The sequence below is a fragment of the Panicum virgatum genome, chromosome 4N (genome assembly GCF_016808335.1).
Source record: "Panicum virgatum strain AP13 chromosome 4N, P.virgatum_v5, whole genome shotgun sequence".
Classification (NCBI taxonomy): domain Eukaryota; kingdom Viridiplantae; phylum Streptophyta; class Magnoliopsida; order Poales; family Poaceae; genus Panicum; species Panicum virgatum.
This window is the reverse complement of record NC_053148.1, coordinates 9805560-9826836: the sequence shown is the minus strand read 5'-3', so window position 1 is coordinate 9826836 and position 21277 is coordinate 9805560. Positions and strand designations below refer to the sequence as shown.

The 21277-nt window shown below is 47.1% G+C and overlaps 4 protein-coding genes across 4 annotated transcripts; all 4 read left to right on the top strand.

Moving 5' to 3' along the window:
• Nucleotides 1–3540: 3540 nt before the first annotated feature.
• On the top strand, nt 3541–3963 carry LOC120669103 (RING-H2 finger protein ATL39-like). The gene has a single exon (XM_039948917.1). It carries the CDS (start codon nt 3541–3543, stop codon nt 3961–3963), a length of 423 nt encoding a protein of 140 aa, XP_039804851.1.
• Nucleotides 3964–6999: 3036 nt separating this feature from the next.
• Nucleotides 7000–7443, top strand: LOC120669102 (E3 ubiquitin-protein ligase ATL15-like). Its single transcript, XM_039948916.1, has one exon. It carries the CDS (start codon nt 7000–7002, stop codon nt 7441–7443), a length of 444 nt encoding a protein of 147 aa, XP_039804850.1.
• A 3580-nt stretch (nt 7444–11023) lies between these two features.
• On the top strand, nt 11024–12215 carry LOC120669101. The gene is made up of 2 exons (XM_039948915.1): nt 11024–11424; nt 11708–12215. Exons 1-2 carry the CDS (start codon nt 11024–11026, stop codon nt 12213–12215), a joined length of 909 nt encoding a protein of 302 aa, XP_039804849.1.
• A 7362-nt stretch (nt 12216–19577) lies between these two features.
• On the top strand, nt 19578–20943 carry LOC120671608 (transcription factor MYB20-like). Its single transcript, XM_039951994.1, has 3 exons — nt 19578–19793; nt 19881–20010; nt 20099–20943. The coding sequence occupies exons 1-3, from the start codon at nt 19661–19663 to the stop codon at nt 20727–20729; spliced, it is 894 nt and encodes a 297-aa protein (XP_039807928.1). The 5' UTR covers nt 19578–19660; the 3' UTR covers nt 20730–20943.
• The last annotated feature ends 334 nt before the right edge of the window (nt 20944–21277 follow it).

Below are 21277 nucleotides of genomic sequence, written 5' to 3'. Positions count from 1 at the left end.
ATATGATTGGAATTGTTCATATAAAATTGGCATCATTGGGGTTTTCATGAAATTATTTTACAATGTTTTAGTATAAATTTCATGTGTCGATGTTGGAGAGGGGATGTGAGTATAATCCTTGGAAGAGTTAAATCTGTATGCCCAAAAAATGAGACATCATATACTCCAACAACAACAACAACAACATAGCATTTTTTCCCAAGCAAGTTGGGGTAGGCTAGAGATGAAACCCGAAAGAAATAAGTTCAAGGTTTAGGCACATTGATAACTAGTCTCCAAGCGCTCCTATCCAAAGCTATCTCTTTAAAAATATTCCAATCCTTAATGTCTCTCTTAACTGACTCATCTCACGTCAGTTTAGGTCTATCTCTACCCCTCTTTACATTATCGACCCGCTCAAGAACCCCATTTCGCACCGGCGCCTCAGGAGGCCTTCGTTGAACATGTCCAAACCATCTCAGCCGATGCTGGGTAAGTTTCTCCTCAATTGGTGCCACCCCGACCCTATCCCGAATAACTTCGTTCCGGACTCTATCCATCCTTGTGTGCCCGCAAAACCACCGCAACATTCGCATCTCTGCTACACTCAGTTGCTGGACATGTCGCCTTTTTGTAGGCCAACATTCAGCACCGTATAACATCGCCGGACGAATTGTTGTCCTATAGAATTTGCCTTTTAGCTTTTGTGGCACCCTCTTGTCACAAAGGATGGCAGAAGCTTGCCGCCATTTCAATCAGCCAGCTGAAATTCTATACCTAACATCTTCATCAATGTCGCCATTCTTTTGTAGCACCGATCCTAAATACCGAAAAGTATCCTTCTAGACCACCACTTGCCCATCTAGACTAACGTCTCCCCCCTCATGCCTAGTCGCGCTGAAATCGCACATCATATACTCAGTCTTGGTCCTACTAAGTCTGAACCCTTTCGACTCTAACGTGCGTCTCCACAGCTCTAACTTCCTATTAACCCCTACCCTACTCTCGTCAACTAGCACCACATCATCAGCAAAGAGCATACACCAAGGGATCTCACCTTGTATATCCCTTGTGACCTCATCCATCACTAAAGCAAATAAATAAGAGCTCAATGCTGACCCCTGGTGTAGGCCTATATTAATAGGAAAGTCAGTGGTGTTGCCATCACATGTCCGGACAAACGTCGTCGCATCATTGTACATATCCTTAATGAGGGTAATGTAATTAGTTGGGACTTTGTGCTTCTCCAAGGCCCACCATATGACATTTCTCGGTACTTTGTCATATGCTTTCTCAAGGTCAATGAAGACCATGTGCAAGTCCTTCTTCTGCTCCCTATATCTCTCCATCAATTGTCGTATTAAGAAAATCGCCTCCATGGTTGACCTTCCAGGCATGAACCCAAATTGGTTTTGGGTCACACTTGTCACTCTTCTTAGGCGATGCTCGATAACCCTCTCCCAAAGCTTCATCGTATGGCTCATCAGTTTAATCCCACGATAGTTAGTATAACTTTGAACATCGCCCTTGTTTTTGAAGATATGTACTAATATACTTTTCCTCCATTCTTCTGGCATCTTGTTTGACCGAAAAATGAGATTAAAAAGCTTAGTTAACCATACTATTGCTCTGTCTCCTAGGCATCTCCACACCTCAATGGGGATACCATCAGGGCCCATCGCTTTACCTCCCTTCATCCTCTTCAAAGCCTCCCCGATCTCTACCTCCTGAATTCTCCTCACAAAACGTCTGTTGGTATCGTCAAAAGAGTCATCTAACTCAAGGGTAGGGCCCTCACTCTCCCCATTAAACAATTTGTCGAAGTACTCTCTCCATCTATCCATGATCTCCTCATCCTTCACTAACAGTCGATCTGTCCCATCCTTAATGTATTTGATTTGGTTGATGTCCCTTGTTTTCCGCTCGAGGATTCTAGCCATCCTATAAATGTCCTTCTCCCCTTCTTTCTTTCCTAGCCGCTGGTACAGGTCATCAGACATCATATACTCCCTCCGTTTTAAATTATAAGTCATTACAAAAATTTTGGAGGGTCAAACCATCTCAAGGTTTGACCAAAATTATAGTGAGAAATACAAAAATTTATGATATCTAAGAGCATCTCCAAGAGCTCTGGTATCTTGGGTGAATTATCTAAAAAAAGAAAAGGAAGACAAAAAACTCATATCCAACAGATTCTCTATCTACCTCGTCTTCTATCCTCGTTTTCTATCCAGAGGGTGCCGTTGGCTATCTTTGCCTAGCGCTGAGCGCTAGCCATCCCATTTTAGATTTTGGACAAGCTGTTGGATTTCATCCTTTTTTTCGCTAGCTATTTCGTTTTACATAATAGCAATATCAGGATTTTAGCTACCCATAGATACAAAAAATCTTGGAGATGCTCTAATAGGTATACTATGAAAATATAGCTAATAAAGAATCTAACGATACTTAATTGGTATCATAAATATTATTATCTTGTTATATAAATTTGGTCAAACTTGAAAAACTTTGACTCTCCAAGATTCTTAGAATGACTTATAATTTGGAACGGATGGAGTATTACTCTAGTTCAGAACTTACAGATTGAGAGGGTTTCTGTAACTTATTCCAGGCACATAACAGAATGAGAGTAGTGCTCTCAACACACGGATTTTTGTGTCAGCCAACACCCAGAGCGGAGATGGATTATGATAGACCGAAGAAAGTATTTGTAATATTATTCGATCGTGTATTTGTTGGATCCATCTGTCCCTCGATAATGATAGTTCTTTCCTCCTGTTGGATGATCTTGGAATCTAGGAAAACAAAGCCAATAAGCGTGGAGGCGGTGGCAAACAACAAGAAACCATATGTGGATTTACTAACCGTAGCAGCACATGCCCACCCTATCCGCTTACCCACCGGCCTTCCCATCCCGCCCAGCTGGTGGCGCTATTGGCCCCCCTCGCCCACGCCACTAGACGAACCGCCGCCACCGCCGAGCCTCCTATGAGACTGGTTGACTTGTCACCTCCCGAAAACCGGTCGTAATTCCTAAGCCCTGCCTACCACCACCACCCTGGCCGCCGACGACTGCCCACAACCAACCACCCCTAGACGCGTAATTCCTAAGCCCTGCCTACCACCACCACCCTGGCCGCCGACGACTGCCCACAACCAACCACCCCTAGACGACAGTGTGCTGCCGGCCCGGCGGCGGATAAGGGTGGGCATGTGCTGCGACACTCAATGAGAATGTTTACCAGTACAGTACATAGCGATCTCAATATTTAAGAGATTTATTAATGACAAATTATGTCCATAACGAATCCTAATATGAAAAATTATAATCCAAGTTGTTATCATACTTAAAAGAAGTCTTTACCCTGCTATACGAAAAGTACTAGTGTGTCCTCCCGACTCCATTTTCTACATCCCGAACAAAATTGATGTGTATCCTCCCACACGTCATCTTTTGCATCGGATAACCAAATCGTCCTCGATCGCGGGAGACAAGGCGCCGCCTGCGGGAGAGCTAGCGCGCCGCCGGCGGCGTTCATCTGATCATCAGCGGCAACTACTATGGTGGAGACCGGGGATGCAATCTTCTTACTGGAGGAAGTCGCGCTCGTCGCCGTCTTCCTCCTATCCTGCCTCTGCAGCGTGTGCTCAGGCAGAGAGGGGCGCGCGAGCGGCGGCCACGGGCATCCGCCGCCGCGGAACGAGGAGCGGCTGAGGGCTCCGGTGGTGCTGGCGCACTTCCCGTACGCGGCGCGGGCCCGGGCGGCGGCGGCGACCTCGGAGCCGCCGCCGGTGTGCGCCATCTGCCTGGACGAGCTCCGGCCGGGGCAGCTGTGCAGCGAGGTGCCGGCGTGCCGCCACATCTTCCACGAGGAGTGTATCCGCGCGTGGGCGAGGAAGAAGAACACCCGCCCGCTGTGCCGGGCCAGGGTCGTACTGCCACGAGCGGCGTACGGGATAGCTGCCGCCGATGACATGGTGTAGCAGCAGCCGCCGCCGCCGTCTGCCAGTTTAAAGTTGGTCGTGTTTGCGATCGAGATACGGTGCAGCCGACGGTCCATCATCCGTGACTCGAGTCAACTGTCAAGAAATCGGAATGGATAGTGTTTGTACAATTTCCTCACTATTCATCTAGTTTTCTGTCAATTTCATATATTTCAAGTGGAATTGAGTTTGCTCTCAGATACTGTATATTTGTTTGTGTGTAAATAAGATCACATAGTCAACATTAATGTTATGAAATTCAAAAAGAAAACGTTAATGTTTTGGGTTTTTATTTCTCGAATGTGCATCTTTTCTTTATATTACAAGGGAATTGAAATCTACACAACATGTTTAACCTTAGTGCACGCATATAGCCAATGTGCACGCTGATGTATTTTTGGGATGTTTGTTGGAGGAGGTAGGGTTCAGGCCCTACGTGGCCGGCTGAATTGTGTTGACGATGGTGATATTGCTGACCTCGTTTTTGCCTATCCGGACGAAAAAAAAATCACTTTTATTCATTTCTTTTCTTCCTGAATTTTGAAAGGTAGAAATAGAGATAGGTTTTATATTGAAAAAACTGGCCATAACTAGATGATGTTTAAGAAGGAATCGAGCGCCTAACTTCCATGGCTAAATATAGGATTCTTATTTTACAGAAATTTCTCGTCCAAAGATTTTTACATACCCATCAATAATGGTGGAACTTGTGTTTGTTCGCACCTAAAAGTGGCACGGCTGGAATGACCAATTATATTTGTTTTCAAAACCGGTCAAACCGGTTTGGTCAAGTTGCTCAAAAGGTAAAATGGGCTTCATCATTGCGTATCTCTCGTCGAGACGATCAAAATGCATATATGGAAGATCCGATTTGGGTTTCAGATGGGAGAGTTATGACTTCGAAAAGATTTCACCCAGACCAGACCGGACCGGTCAGACCGGTTGATAAGGGCAGTCAGATCGGTCTAGACAGTCCAGTCCGAGTTAGGAGTTGTGCTTTGACACACAATTAATTAGGGTTTTGACTTCTAATAGGGCAAGATCACCCCTCCCTATAAATATAAAGGGACACGGTCGATTGAGGACATCCAATCAATCAAACAACTTATCCTTTACCGTTTTTACCTCTCAAAATTCTAACTTTTGCAATCCCCATCTGTTGTTCTTCTTGTGTCTCTACGGTGTTCGAGGGCGGTCCGAGTGCCTTTCCGATCTCAGAGCAACCCTAGATCCACAAGCTCCGTCAGGGTCCCTCCCGAGCTCATAGTTCTAGGTTTTTCACGGAGTCCTGAAGAACCGGTCTGATCGGTTTGCCCCGGACTTCGCCAGTGAAGATCGGTGTTTTATCAGCAAACCTACCTAGGGATACCCTCAGATAGTACTTAGTTGTGTAGGGGATCGTCGAGATCACGAACATAATGGTGCAAGCAACACGAGGGTTTAGACAGCTTCGAGCTGCAAGAATTGCGTAATACCCTACGTCCTGTATAGTTTGTATTGACTAAGGAGAATGACTTGGGGTCTATCTCTATCTACCGATCTAGGTACCCAGTGCTCCTTTATATAATCTAGAGGGCGGGATCCTAGTTGGTTATAAGGTAGGAGTCCTTTTAGAATTACATGGTAGAGTCTTAGTAGGAGTCCGACTACTTCCTTGCTTGTGGATAGTTTTTTTGTCGGTACCCGGAGTTCTATCTCTGACAATTTGCACGTGCTAGCGCTTTCATATGCTGACTAGATTTGCGTCAACAGTGTTCTTGTAAATTTAAAGTTTTTGACTCAACACGAGTTCCTTTCAGGAATAGAGGACATGATGATCAGTGGCAGAGCCAGCAAAAATTCCAGGGGGGGGGGGGCTGGAAGACCAAGATCTCAATATGTATACATTAGATAATATTGCCATTAAGTGTATTTGACATTAAATTTTTATAGTGTTCATGTAGGCATGTAGTCAGGAACCATAACTCATTCACAAAAGCTAGCTGCACTTTACAAAAGGCATATTTCTTTTCTTAGCTTCTAGTGTTCTACGGACTACAGATGCAAATATGCAATACTAAATCCTCATTCCCAGCGTTGCTTGTTCCTCACCAAAGAACATAATAGAATTGGGGGAAAAAAGTTAGGTTTGCAGACCTTAGGCGTGGGGGCTGCCTGCTGGTTCCCTTCCGCCTCCGCGCGTCGCTCCTGTCCGGCGTCGTCGAGGCTCGTGATTCCGCTCGTCAGCAGGGAAGACGAGCAGCCGATAGCCATGGCCTGGGCCGGCGGCCCCGACGGGCGATGGCGACGGCGCAGGGAATCGCCCTCCGCAGCTGCCCTCCGCGGCTCCACGACCCTCTTCCATGGGGCCGGGGTTTCTATTGGGCCTGTGCGACACTACTCGATGAAGGATGAGGGGGTCCTAAAATTTTTTTTGTGAGATTGGGGGTGCCGTGGCCCCTGCTGGCCCCCCTGGCTCCGCCGTTGATGATGATCTCGACTCGACAATGAGCAGTCTGTGTCTGTGGTGACTATCAAACTAAAGATTTACCAGCCTAATTTCTGGTAAGCTTTTATATATAGGGGTAAAATGTGTGCGTGTCTTTATTAGAAATAATTGTGGGCTGGTGACTTAGTTTCATATACTAAGAGGAGTTTACAACGTACCCGACTGCAAACCAAAAAGAAAAAAGGTTTAAAGAAATTAAGTGTGCAAGTAGTCTCCAATCTCCATTGATCGCTGCTATTTGATACATGTACGCAGCACGGTCAAGAATCCGAGTCTTCCACATCCTCCTGACGGAGAAGGTCTTAAGCAATTAGCATAGCATTAGAGTCGGGGTCCTTGCCCGACTCAATTGCCTAACCAATAATCCCCCAACAGCTTACATAGAACTAGAAGTAAAACACGCCAGGACCAGATCGAGATGCAGATGCGCGCCACAAGCCCACAACTCGAGCCAGATTGCCTCTCCTCGCGCCGGTAGGGAAAAGAAAAAGCTTCCACGCCCGTCTCGTCCGCGGGTCTCTACGACGGCGGCGGCACCCGCGCGCGCAATGGACGCTAATGGCTCTCTGATCTTGTTCGCGGTGCTAGTAGTACTGCTCATCTTGTGCTGCTGCTGCTTGTCCGCGGGACGACCGGAGCAGCCGGCCGAGTCCCCGGAGCAGAGGGTCGCGAGGGTGTTGGCGGAGTGGGAAGCGTTGGCGGCGAGAGCGGAGGCAGCGTTGGCAGCGCAGGCGGCGGCGGCGGCGCCCGTGCTGACGCCGCTGCCGTACTTCCCGTACGCACCGCGTGGCGGCGTGGCGGTGGAGTGCTCCATTTGCCTCGAGCCGCTCCGGCAATGGCAGCTTTGCAGCGAGGTGCCGGCGTGCCGCCACGTGTTCCACAGGGAGTGCCTCGGCGCGTGGGCGAGGAGCAACGGTAGCTGCCCGCTGTGCAGGGCGAAGATCGTGCCGGGACCATCAGATGGAGTAGCGGTTGCTGATGACATGGCGTAGTATGCAAATCTATACTACTGTAACAAACAAAGCTATTCGTTTGCCATGTCTAAACTGTGACAAACAAATTGTTAGGCATAGCATCTCCAAGAGTTCTTTATTTTTTTCTCTCCAAATCTCATTGTTTGACAAGTCCCCAAATAATAGGTATGGGAAAGAAAAAAAAACTATCTCCAAGAGTACCCCATTTTAATTTCCCAAATATGAAAAAAATGTGGTCCCACAATACACAGGATGAATTCTGCGCCTCTTATGCGTTCAACTCCTTGGATCATTCTTCCTGCCTGCTCCCCCGCGGCGATGGAGCTCGGGCTCCCGCTCGTGCCGGTGGAGTGCTGCCACAGCTGCCAGTGTAGCAAGAATCTGCGGCAGCACACAAGCCACCGGTCAACAACAAGATCAAGCACTGCCCACTGCCTAGAATCCAACGCTGCAGTGCAGCTCCTACTCCAAGGTACTGCACGTCGGAAATATAAAAAGGCGGGGAGACGCCGGCTGCAGTGTGGTTCCTGCTCCGAGGTCCTGCCCGAAGGAAATAAAAAGACAGGGAGACGGATCGGGACCCCGGTGTCGTGCGCATATATGGGCACAAGAATAGTTAATTTGCCAATTATTAGTAGATAGGGAAGTAGAATGGAAAATTTTTGGAGATGGGGAAGAAAAATAGGGAATTATTGGAGATGCCCTTAAATGGCAAACTCAAAGTTCTGCTATTACTATTCATCTAATTGAAAATATATCATTACTAGCTATTTCATTGTTTTTGTCATGAACCAAAAACGCTCTTGGATGCAGGAGTAACTTGTATAGACCATGTAAAGGAACAGTTTTGCAGTTCATATATCAAAATGAGCCAATTTCCGCTTGTCTATGAATCTCTGTGACGATGAAACACGTTGAAAGCACCTTTTTGGAGTGTAAGAACTTGAAATCCTAGGGGGGAAAAATACAGAGTTGAATATTTTTTTCTTAATGAAGTGTAACTTCTGGTATTTACACAAATTAAAAAGCCTGTGCATAGGCGGGTTTACATGGATTTGGACCACTTTTGATCCATGTATCCAAGGGGCGCCGCCACGTTGAGCTAGCCTGGTGCCAAGGGACCAGGGTAATAAAAAAACTGCACTAACTAACTTGACATATGTTCACCATGGATAGCCACAATATTTTGCAGATTTCTTGAGGAGTGCACCATGGATAGCTACAACATTTTGCGGAAAGAATTAGTTCGATTTTAGCCATCTTTCCTTATGAACAATTGCGCAGATCGGCCAGCAGACAAAAGCGGTTCTCTTGATCAAGAATTAGATCAGTTCAAAGCTCAATGTCATTTTGCGCTTCCTGTTGAAATTTCTTTATTCTTATCAGTACCGATCGGTCTTTCAGATTTATGAAGACTAAACAATTCTGTTTCAGTCTCTATCAACCGAATAGACCAATCAAAATTGAAAATCAAGAAAAAGAAATCCCCATGTCTGCCCTTACTGGCTTTGGTGAATTGAAGCTGATAAAAATTCAATAGATTTGAAGTACAATGAAAGGGAAAATCAATAGATATTTTGTCGATCCTTGTGGGCAGGCGTCACCTTCTTTTCCTCGGCCTCTCCTTCAACAACCACTGCAACCTCAGGATTCCCGAGGGCCATAAGTATATGTTGGGCGCCGTGGTCCCACTGGCCTACCGTTGCGCTGGAGCCACCGGCGGCTGCTGATGGGTTGGAGCTGCTGCTGATAGCTTGGTTGGAGTCGCCGCTGGCTGCTGCTTAGTGAGGTGAAGGCCGCGGCCAAGAGGAGGTGCGAGCCTGCAGCCGAGAGCAGACACCGCCAGTCCTTTGCTGGCTCGCTATGGAGGTGGCAAAGCCATCACAAGAGGAGCTAGACACGTAGGCTGCATGCGCAGACATTGCCACCATGCAAGGAGCTGCGGCCTGCTGGCTTAGAGGTGTGTGGATAAGGGTGGGAGAACTGGTAATGAGGCTGAGGTTGGGTGGTCAGCGGCTCCTATATTTTTAGGGTTGGGTACTGAGCTGGGTTAAATATGTTATTTGGCCAGATTTCAATTATCTCGGGTACTTCGGTTATCCAAGATCTAAAACCAAACAGACTAAAGTTATTTCGATTACTATGAACTCAAACCTAAACCAGCGACCAAATTTCTCGATTTCAATTACAGGTCATTTGGTTTGGTGTTCGGTCATCGATTAATTATTCCCAGCTCTAGCAATGCTTCTCCGAGCTACACATTCCTTTAGTTCAAATATAAATAGATGATGCAAATTTATGCATGAAAATGTACATAGAGTTTAGCTAACTATTGTTCAAAGTTTATAAAGATTGACTTTTTCCTATGTTTCCGAATGGAGCGAGGATTTAACTTTTTACGGTTCCTGAGCATCAATTTATAACTATTTTTATTAGAATACATTGACAAGACTTACTTCCCTCCGTTCGAGATGTAAAGAGTTTTAATCCAAAATTCTCTATTTTTTTATAAAGTTGGCAACACCCAAAACTACAGTAAATATTTTACGGTGGATTTACTCATCAAATTTAATATTTTAGATAATGATTTATGTTTAAGTTGTAGAGAAAAATATAGGCACTATACATCTAAATATGTGAACATTCCAAGATACATAATTATCGGTGCTCAATTATTTTAACTAATTAGTATAATAACTTAGAACCTTTAAAAGATAGATTATCGATGCTTTTTATCTAGCTAGCCAGAGTTATTTCTGACACAAAATATTTGTTACCAAATTTGTTAGTTTATCAAGTGTAGCTAATCTCTATACACAAATCAAGAAGTTCTAGAAACATGCTATTCTTGTCATTTTGGGATCATTTGGAGCAATTTCTCATGAATAATACCAAGACCAAACCAACAATGAATGGACCTGGTGTACAAACAATTAAACTACTTGTTGCAAAATATTGACATACTTTCACATTCATTTTTATATGTATGTAAATGAAACAAATGAGTACAAATCATGGGAAAGGATACGCATATATTCAGGATTCGGATTGTTCAAGATCATTTATGTAGTACTTACCACGGAATTTGGTTAGATATTGATATATCTGGTAAGATCATCACCATCACTAAATTTCAATACTAGTATAATGATGGAGTCAACTGATAGTAGGCAAACTAGACACTAGGATCCAGCCATCCTATGTGCCTAACAAAAACGGCATCAGCGGTATGGCCATGCACATCAACACGTGTTACCCGCGTCAATATCTATATCTAAGGTGCACGTGCATTTCCCTTAACATCTCATTTGAATAATCAAATATATTGTATGTGATATCTTGATATGATTCTTGAACAATAGAAATTATAAACTAATGCACTGACAAATAAATATATATACATGACTTGATATCTTTGATATTGTTATTAAAGTTCATTGTTTCCTGATATCTATGTTTATTCTGTAATTAATCAAAACTAGCACAAAAGATTCACTAGAAACCCTATAAATACCTAGCCTTGTGCTTGCCATCCTTCCCATTCCAACAACCATCATTCCTTGTTCATACTACCAAGTATTGTGTTTTATTGAGTCCCATGGATCCTAGGTTCAATGGAGAGTGGAGTGCTTCTGAGATCCAGACAGTGAAGTCTCACATCGCTAGGTACAACACCAACACTTATGCAAACAACATGAAAAAGAAGCACACTGACATTATGGATGAGCTCCAAGCAATATTTCCATTGAAGGAGAAGCATCAGGTAACCAACTTGTACGTTGAACTCATGATGGAGATGATGCAGAGTGGCAACCAGCATGTAGTAACAAGCAATAACCTCATGATTGGCAATTTCGGAATGCCACTAGAGGATCCTTCCATGGGAAACATGGAACTGTTGTGGGATCCTCTAAAGGAGGAAATGGAGGCCATGAGTAAGGGGATAGAGGTGCCGCAGAGAGAGCCCACGCCTCGGAAGGAGAAGCAACATGCCACAAGGTTTTGGACCAAAGAGGAACACAGGTTATTGACTTTCTTTTTATCCTTGAATCCTCTCACATACACATCAGTGTTTGATCTTCTTAGTCGTTTTCCACTATTTTGTAAATATGTGGCCTATATTTTCGTGAATTATTAGTACCCTTAATAAACATGTGGTGTGAGGTACTGATTATGATGAGGAATATATTAAGCATGTGTTTTTAGTATCATTCATTTTGAAAGTATGGATATTGGATCTGAATTCCTATCTTACTAGTTTATCATAATCCTTATCTCGTAGGAAATTTCTCAAAGGTTTGGATGCATATGGTCGCGGAAGCTGGAAGAACATTTCCAGGCACTTCGTTCCCAACAAGACCCCGGTGCAGATCTGTAGCCATGCCCAGAAGTATTTTCGAAGGCTACAAAACGCAAATAAGAAGCAACGCTACAGCATCAATGATGTCGGCCTCTATGACACTGAGGTTGGGGCGCAAAACAACGCTTCCGGTTGGGAGGGGCTCACCAACACCGGTGGTGCATACAACCCAAATCACTATGGCTCCAACGATCAACCAGCTGCGATGAACAATCTGGTCCAGGTCACGTCACCGCTCCCGCACATCACTGGCCAAGTGGGCAGCAGCCAGACTGCCACATTGGCTAATGGTCCTCCACAACAGATGGGAGCTAGTAGTTCTTCTGCGGCTCCATCAATGGAGGGGGCTGTGAGCCAGATGGGTTGGATTGGTGATCAGCAGGATGATATTTTTGCTAATCAGTGGATCATGAACATGCACATGAACTAGGTTTTTTATGTGCCCTTGTATCCTAAGATGAATTATGGTCTATTATTGTTCATCCTATAAAAGTGGTTTAAGCATTATAATACTTTACTGTACTGGGGAATGAATACCTATGTTGCAATAATGAAACATTGAGGGGTATTGCTATATGTATGTGTTAGTATTTTATTGAGGCGTTATCTTTGTGTTCGTAATCTTATATAAGAACTATGTCTGGATCAAAATTACGATTGGAAAATATATTGGTATTTAATTATACATTTTTATCTCTAGCTATGTTTTTTTCATTTTTTGATTGTTGGCTCTGTGTGTGTATGACATGTTTGATTATTTTATCTCTGGTACAAAAAAGAAAATCAAAATATACTATGAGCACATGCCCATTGTAGGCGTTTAACCTCCGAGCCCACCTAGGGATACCGCAAGGCGGTAGGTTTGTAGGAGGGGTTTCGCCGAGGTCTGGAACCGATGGTGCAAGGAACACAAGCTTTAGACAGGTTCGGGCCATGAGATGCGTAATACCCTGCGTATTGTGGGGTTTTTTGTATTGCCTTAGATGATGTTATCTTTCGAGGGGGTCCCTACCCGCCCTTATATAGTCTGGGGGGCAGGTTTACATGGAAATCCTAGTCAAATACTATACAAGGAGCCATTCCCAATGCCGATCAGGTAGTTTCCTTCTATTCGATTAGTTCTACTCCTATACGGGTAGTCACAATAGGATAAGGTACATGTTATGCGCTATCTCTTATTCTAGAATATTCCACGCCTGTGAGCAGTCCTACTACCCCGAGTCTGACAAGCCCCTGAACTCTTCGTAGCCGCGTCCTGCAGGCATGTCGAGTACTTCTAAAGGTATCTTTGAGTGCTTCGAGCGCTCTATCGAATGCTTCCGAGCTTCCCATCGAGTGCTTTAAGTAGTCTTTTGAGTACTTCATGGCTGCATCGAGGCTGTAAGGTGCTCAAGTCTCAAAATCTTCTTTTATATGGTGCGCGATATGGAGTAACCCCTGAGTCTTAGGTTGAATCGAAGAATCAGACTGAGAGTCAAATTAGTATTTTTTTATCTCCCAAAAAAAATTGAAAAATAAGTTGTCGATGGTACGTATCCCACAGCCGACCCTTGAGCCTTGACTCGAAATCCCAAGATTTGAAATTAACGATCCAAACTCGTGGCAAATTTATCCTGATGGTATAGACGAGGTAGATTGAATCCAACATCTGAAACTCTCTTTTTCGGAATATAATCCCAGAAAAATGGTTAAATAGATAACAATATAAAAAATCACTGAATTACTACTCAGAAATAAATAAATCGTGGATTGCCTCTTTGTCTACAAGTATTTACCAAACTACCATCACCACTGGTTATTTAACCACGCGGTAACTTATAGATTTTACCAACTGCTCTGGCCGCCATTAGCATTCTTGCAATCTTCTCCACCAAAGTTAGATCTGTTCTTGAGCTCATCTTGCTTCCAGATCTCCTCCTTTGGCTTCCATTCCGCCTTCTTTGTTCACAAAAGCGGAGCCCCCGAGTGTATGCGCTCGAAGCACCAAGTGGATTTTCGTATTGCTCCCAAGAGATCCATCAAGGGGAAGGAGATGGACACTACAATCACCGCCCCCACACTGGACGATGGGTGGCTGACCCGTAAGTGTTCCGAATCTGACCTCTCTTCATTCGTAAAAGAAGGTCTTCTCCAGTTGCGGTCGATTGTTCAGTGGTGTTCAGCCCTTGGTCATAATTGACCGTATGAACAGACGGGCGAAGTCGTTGCTTTTACTTCTTATGTTGAGGGTGGATTTGCGATTCCTTCTTTTGATTTCCTCCATGGTCTTTTTTTTATTGGGGGATTCCAGCACATCTCTTGACCCCAAACTACATCCTCCATATTTCCATCGTCCTACATTTGTGCAAAGCTTTTCTAGGCATCAAGCCTCATTTAGATCTCTTCCGCTATCTCTTCCACTGAAGCCTCAGCCAAGCGAGAAAGAGATAACTGCTGTGGGTGGTGCCGGACTTCAGCTTCGTCAGGGGATGGACATAGTTTATATCTCATACAAGCTGTCAGGCAAGGTGATCGACTGGAAATCGAAGTGGTTTTACATTGACAACAATGGCTCATCGTTGCCCATGAGGACTCTTGGTCCTCCCAATATCCAAGGAGAGTGGTCTCACTTTGTCATCAACTAGTTCCAAGTAACCGGGTTATTGGACTAGACAAAGGATCTAAGGAAAGATAAGCTGACTGGAGTAGCATTGGTCATGGATTGAATGACGCGGAAGATCCAACCTTTGCAGAAGAGAAGCCAGTTTGGCTTTCATTATCTAGGAGTCAAAGATCTGTCGCGCTTATCCTTCAAAGAAATTAGCGAGGATGAAGCTTTGCATCGGGTTCGTCGAGTACTCAACAGAGTATCCAGCATGCCGATGTCCCAGACGCTTTCACTATGGAGAGTCCTCCGAGAGTGGTATATAAAAGTAGTCGATTTGAGTAAATCAAGTACATGTACTTGTATATTCTGTATACTAAAATTTGTACTTCTGCTGCAAGATGATGTAAATGTATATAAGCGTAGTCCACCTCTCCCAGACATCACCCATACGTCCTGGACATCTTCTTCCAAGTGCGTGCAATCCACACACATATCACCCACATGAAGATTCAGACGATGTGGATAGTGCAGCAGAAGCTAAATCTGACGAGAACTTATCCTCTGCAAACTTTGAGGAAGAGGCTAGCATGGGTGTTGAAGATGGGAGTCCCAGCCCTGGGGGCGATTTAGGATCTAGCCACCCGAAGGCTCCACGAACAGTGACATGCAAGCGCAAGGCATCCACCTCATCTGGGGAAGCCAGGTATGTGTTAAGATCTCTTCTTGATGTAACGAAGCTTCTTATCAAATAGTCGGGTGTTTATCGAGTTGTTCTCTCTTCTTTTTCCTTTTATTTCCATCCCAAGGCGGACAATGCCGAGGACGAAGACAATCAGGGATGATGCTGGGGCAGATGTTGTCATATCCTCTGCTCCAGCGTACTTGTCAAGTGATGTCGACGTCATTATGCCGGAGCGTGAAGCACCAGCGAGTGGTTTGGAGGAAGTTCCCCCGCCAGATTCTATCTTGACGGGTGATCAAGACACTCCCCTGCCTAGCAGAATATTTCTGCAGAGGGAGAGAAGGATGCAAGCCCCCAGCAAGGACTGTCGGTGCCCTCTGCTGGAGCGCCGACGGCTTCGAGTACTTTGGTGACCATCCCAGTCCCAAAGTTACTCAAAGGAAGGAAGCTTCCAATAAAGAAGGTATCCTAGTAAGTCTTTTGTCTTGTTTCTTATGATTATTTTATTCTTGATTTGTTTGCCTTTGCGACTTCTTTATTTTGCCGTCTGTGTACATCAAAGGAGCCGACTTGGGGATGGGGGAGACGAGCCAAGGTGTCTCGACCCCATCCCCCGGGCTTGAACCCGTCAATGTAGTGGCGCCTCCGCCCCAGCCCCACGGAGAGACTAATCCAAGCCGCCCTCCGTCTATTGTACAAGAATTTCCTGCACGCAATGCAGAGGGAACTCCAACTGAAGGAGGCGAGGATATAGTTGGTGGGGGTGACGCTCTATTGCTTCTGGGAGCGTCAGAAATTCTCGTGCGCCGTGGCAGGGGTATCCATCCTTCTCGTGCGCTTGACCCTGGCCGGGCGGCGCATTTGCGCTCGGTTCATGAGACCTTCGTGGGGTGATGGTGATGGTGCGCCGCTGGTACCTGCACGCGTGTGCTGCCTGCGCGCATGCCGTTGGGAGGAGGACCGGGGTAATGGAAGGCAGTTCTTGCGTGACGTTGACCTCGGACATGCCGGGTAGCTTGCTGCCTGCCTGCCTGCCTGCTGGACCTCACCATCGTGTGCTTTGTGTGATGATGCACGCGGATTTAGTGGCCGGATCCACACGTCCGGTGGCGAGAGCGTGGAGGGCCATCGGATGGAGGAATCGTGCCTGTGGTTTACTGATGTCAAGTTGTCAACGAACCGTCGAGGTGCCCCTCGCTGGCTCTCAAGTCGATCTGTCTTTGATCCGTCCGTGTTGACGATTTCTTACGCAAAGCTAGCTTCCTCCTCAGCAGATATCAGACGCCATGCGGAGGGTAGTAGAAGTGCAAAATTTATTTGGGACTTGTTTCAGTAACCGTATCATCCATGTATGCAATAAGTTGCGCTCATAACCTGCCAGTCCTTTTCCTCTATTCACAGAACCAGACGTTCTTGGTATCCATGATTTCAGCAAAAAAGAGTGTTCGTTCGGATAATTAAGCTGACGTTCTTGACATCCATGAGGCCATGATCAATCGCGCTGACGCCTACAACATGTCCCCCAAGGAAAAAAAAATGCCACCTTCATTTTCAGGCTTACCTACATTTTGTCTGGAACATTCCAAAACCCCGACCTCGGCTCGCCGGGGCAACGTCGACGGATCTCGCCACGCGCTACCAAAACAAAAGCTCCAGCGTCGCTGTCCCGCTACCGACCCCCCATGAACCAGTCCGAGTCCTTCCTCCTCCCCCAACACGGCGACAACCCACCCAATCGCACGGGCTTGTCGCGAGCGTGGCCACCGCGCACCGCGACTCGCCGCCGATGGAGTGCGGGGGCGGATCGGAGTAGCGTGGCCGCACCAGTGATCACCACGCTGGCGGCGAGCCCCCCACACCGCGCGGCCTCTGCTTTTCTTCGCCCCGGATCGCGCGAGATCTTCGGGCCTGCGCGTTCGTGGGAGCTAGCTGGCCTGGCCGGGTCGGCCCGATGGCGTGGTCCCCCGACGTGTCTGTTGCGCCAAGCGGCGGGCGCGCAGAGCCGCCGCGTCGAGCTGCCCTTCCCTCTCCCGCGTCGAGTCGACGAGTTCACGGATGTTTTCCGGGCGTCAGCGGCCATAGCGGTGTCACTCTGGAGTCTGACTGCCTGACCGACCTTCTCTACCCTGGAGTGGACTTGGCGTGTTTCAGACTGCCCGTGTGGTCGTGGGATGGGATGGGACCCCTATCCATCTTCTGTACTCCCCGGGTACACGGGGGATCTGGGGTCGCATGTTGCTCCGTTTCCTAGAAACATCGTTGACAACCATCATTCTGCCACTGCCACGGACTGGGAGGCACATGAGAGTGGTGCGCCCGTACATCTTGACCTCAGTGTCAGTGGTAGTAGTCCTGCGACCACTTGCTCCGGAAAGTTGATTTCGCGTTGTCAAAGAGGCATATTTTTAGTCTTGCCTAATTTTTGCTTATTCTCTCGCAAAATATTATTGAATCAGTCTGTTTTTTACCAGCCGAACAGGAGTACCGTAACACTCTTAATGAAACTCCATCCAAACTAACATTAGACACCTGAAACTACTCCTATATTGGGGCTGTTCGGCTGATTTAAAAGCCGCCTGATTTCGGCTGATTTAATAGTACCATGTGAGAAGAAATAAGCCAAAACAAGCCGAAATAAGCCGGGAAAAGATAAGCGAACAGGGCCATTGATGATACAGGCATGCAATATTTGTTTGTTTTCTCTTCTCATCTGTTCAGCTATTGCTAGAAGGCGTGGTCTCACAAATCCCAATGTATTCTCCTCATCTTTCATCTATAGTCAAACTAACAAGCATGTTTTCTGACATTTCATCAAAATTTTCATAGCCTAAATTATCTTTTGTTATAAAGTAAATTTCATACATCTTTAAAATATTTTATTACTAGTTAAGTAGTGGATATGTACATGTTAAGATTATTAGAGAGGGAGAGAGAGAGTATGGTTCCATAAATCTCCTTCCACTCCATTTCACTTCTAGATGTGATGGAAACACCTCTTTTTGAGAGCATGAAAATGAATGTTTTTCAACTAAGGATCTTCAGATAATAAAAGCATCTCTCACAAATATAAATGATACAAGTTCCAAAGAACCAAATGGAGGATACAAATTTAAACTTTAAACCAAAATTAAAAAAACAGTTTTGTGGTGTTCCAAAATATAGATCATTAGGGGGGTGATGGGTGTTTGATGCTTGGCTTGCAGCAGATTTTCCTTTCTAATATAATTTTATTATAAGCTTCTTGCATTACATATATCCTTTAAACGAATAGTGCAATATACTTTTTCAACACTTTTCAAGATTTAAAGAACCAGCCAAATATGAAGTACATATTTACCAAGCAAATGTAAGGTCATAGTTTCGCAGCCGTTCTCAACTCTACTGCCAACTGAAATTTGATTCACGGAGATTATGGCAAGAAATCAGCTGAAAAGAAGGGTTACCTACAAAGTCAAACTTCCGTTTCTCCGTTTCATTTAGAAATTAAATTGCATGCCAACAAAAGAGAATGATGCTTATGCAATGAAAGAATTCATGAAGGAGGTGCAGGCATGACGAGTAGCGTTCAAACCGTTTTTGTTCATATTATTATTTACCACGCATATGACTTAATTCTATGATGCATATACAAGGAAATAATTCACGAAGGACTTAGTAGTCTTAAAAACAACTTTTGTTTATCGCACTATGATTCGCCTATGTATAAATAACTTATTATTGTTATGCATATACAAGGAAAGAATCCATCAGGGAGGTGCAGTCATGACGAGTAGTCTTAAAACCGCTTTTGCTCACATTATGATTCACCGCGTATACACAACTTGTGCATTGCATTTTGTCCACTGTCATAAATCACTATGCACAAAAACTTCTGAGAAGATGGGCTAAAGGTTCAATTGTACCAAAAGATAAGGTTGAAGTGCTACAGAAAGACTTAAAACCATCCTGTTGGCACTGGTAAATTTCTTGGTACAATATAATTCACAAAAAAAGTTTCCAATATTTGCACGAATCCTAGAGCAAAGTTAATGGACGAGATATTACAAGCCAGCACTTGGTACCTCGTGGTAAATTTCCGCTCTTTCTCTGTCGCTACTGTGAGTCAAGTACTCAAGTCCAACATCTGCATTTTGGTTCAGCAAAGGGATGGCAGAGCATCCAAATCCAGCCCACAGAGGACAGAGCGCCAGGCTAAAACAGAACAGAACAGAACAGAAGCAAGGAGAAAAAAAATAAAACAAAAAACAAAAAAAGGTTTTCCAGTACGTACAAACTACAAAGGCTGTCACTTTACTGCTCCAGCCTTTGATGAATCATCCATCCATCGTCACCAAGCCGGTTTCACCCCGGTGACGGGGATGATGGGCATGGCGGCCTCAGAGACGGGCTCACACGTACGACGCGCCCAGCCCTCGCCTCCCGCCACGTGGAGCGCCACCCCCGCGACCCTCCCCCCTCTCCATCCCCGCCCTCTCTATAAATGCGGGGCCCTGCCACCGCGCCGAGCTTACCTGGAACAGAGACAGGCAGCCACCGTCGCAGAGCGCGCAGCACCTGACCGAGGACGGGTTGGGCACCGTGCGTCGTCGCCGGAGCAGGGGGAGGGATGGGGAGGCAGCCGTGCTGCGACAAGGTGGCCGTGAAGAAGGGCCCGTGGACGGCGGAGGAGGACCAGAAGCTCGTCGGCTTCCTCCTCACCCACGGCCACTGCTGCTGGCGCGTCGTCCCCAAGCTCGCAGGTAGAACGAACCCCCCCTGCTTCCGCCTGGCGCATGCGCGGCGTGGCGTCTCTCTGACCGTGTGCGCGGCTCGTGGGCTCCGGGCAGGGCTGCTGAGGTGCGGGAAGAGCTGCCGGCTCCGGTGGACCAACTACCTGAGGCCCGACCTCAAGAGGGGCCTGCTCTCCGACGACGAGGAGCGGCTCGTCATCGACCTCCACGCGCAGCTCGGGAACAGGTGACTGGCTGCGAAATTCCCGACGGTTTTCTTGGGCTTGGTTTCCTTCTGCGCCTCACCGGCTCGCCGCCATGGCCGACGCGCGCAGGTGGTCCAAGATCGCGGCGCGGCTGCCCGGGAGGACGGACAACGAGATCAAGAACTACTGGAACACCCACATCCGGAAGAAGCTCGTCCGGATGGGGATCGACCCCGTCACCCACCTCCCGCTGCAGGAGGCCCCCGCCGCTGCTGCTCCCCGAGAGCAGGAGGACCACCTGCCTCCGCCGCCGCCGCCGCAGCAGCATCAGCAGAAGCAGGGACACCAGCCGCCTAGCGATGGCGGGTTCGTGCCGCAGGAGGACGACGCGGGCGAGGAGGACCTGCCGATGATCCAGCCGCACGAGGTCACCACGGCGCCACCAGCGCCGCCGGCATCGGCGGCGGCGGCCGCGAGCAACTGCGGCTCGGTTTCTTCTGCCTCCGCCTCCGGCGGCTCCGCGTCCGTGGTCTCGCCGTCCTACTCCTCCTCGGCCTCGGCCTCGGCCTCGGCCTCGGTGGTGTCCGGCGTGGAGGCGACGGAGTGGCCGGAGCCCCTGTACCTGTTCGGCATGGACGGCATCATGGACGCCGGCTGGGACGACCTCTTCCCCGTCACCGGCGGCGGCGGCATGGGCGGCGTCGACCCGTTCGACGGCTACCCGGGCGGCGGCTTCGACCAAGACGACGACTGGATGTGACGCGCGTGAACCAGCCTAGCAATGCACATAGATTCGCCGTGGCTTCTTCTTCGATCGAGCTCGCTTAGCACCATAGCCTAGCTTTAGCCTGCCTCCATGCTTCTCTTTCAACCTTGGCGTGCGCGCGGCCATGGCCGTCGACTCGTGTCATGGTCCGCCGTCGAACTTGAATCGAATCTCGCTAAACAAGAATTGACAGAATTCGATTGCGGCAGTCGATGGTACGGTGACGCGTCTGGTGATGAGTTCGGTCGGCGGACGCCATGGCCACGGGAGTCTCCGGACACCGGAGCTGTGACTCTGCGTGGCGGCGTGCGCGCGCGTGAGCCGGCTGGTGTCAGCTTCCGCGTTCTCGTGCGGCGGTGCGTACGTGGCGAGCGGGAGCGCGCGTCGCCGCTTCTTTGACTGCTACCATACGTACAACATGCCAAGATCGTGGTTCCATTCACTCCCGGTTAATCCGTGGTGCTTACATCGTTTTTGATGTGTTTCGAGATGTGCGCCTCTGGTCAAACGAGCATCGGTGTCATAGGAGGGTGCTTGCGGTC

Coding starts and splice junctions, on each gene's coding strand:
- LOC120669101 (XM_039948915.1), top strand. CDS start 11,024: ATGGATCCTAGGTTCAATGGAGAGTGGAGTGCTTCTGAGATCCAGACA. Junction 11,425..11,707: donor GAGAAGCAACATGCCACAAG/GTTTTGGACCAA, acceptor CTTATCTCGTAG/GAAATTTCTCAAAGGTTTGG.
- LOC120669103 (XM_039948917.1), top strand. CDS start 3,541: ATGGTGGAGACCGGGGATGCAATCTTCTTACTGGAGGAAGTCGCGCTC.
- LOC120669102 (XM_039948916.1), top strand. CDS start 7,000: ATGGACGCTAATGGCTCTCTGATCTTGTTCGCGGTGCTAGTAGTACTG.
- LOC120671608 (XM_039951994.1), top strand. CDS start 19,661: ATGGGGAGGCAGCCGTGCTGCGACAAGGTGGCCGTGAAGAAGGGCCCG. Junction 19,794..19,880: donor CGTCGTCCCCAAGCTCGCAG/GTAGAACGAACC, acceptor GGCTCCGGGCAG/GGCTGCTGAGGTGCGGGAAG. Junction 20,011..20,098: donor CACGCGCAGCTCGGGAACAG/GTGACTGGCTGC, acceptor CGACGCGCGCAG/GTGGTCCAAGATCGCGGCGC.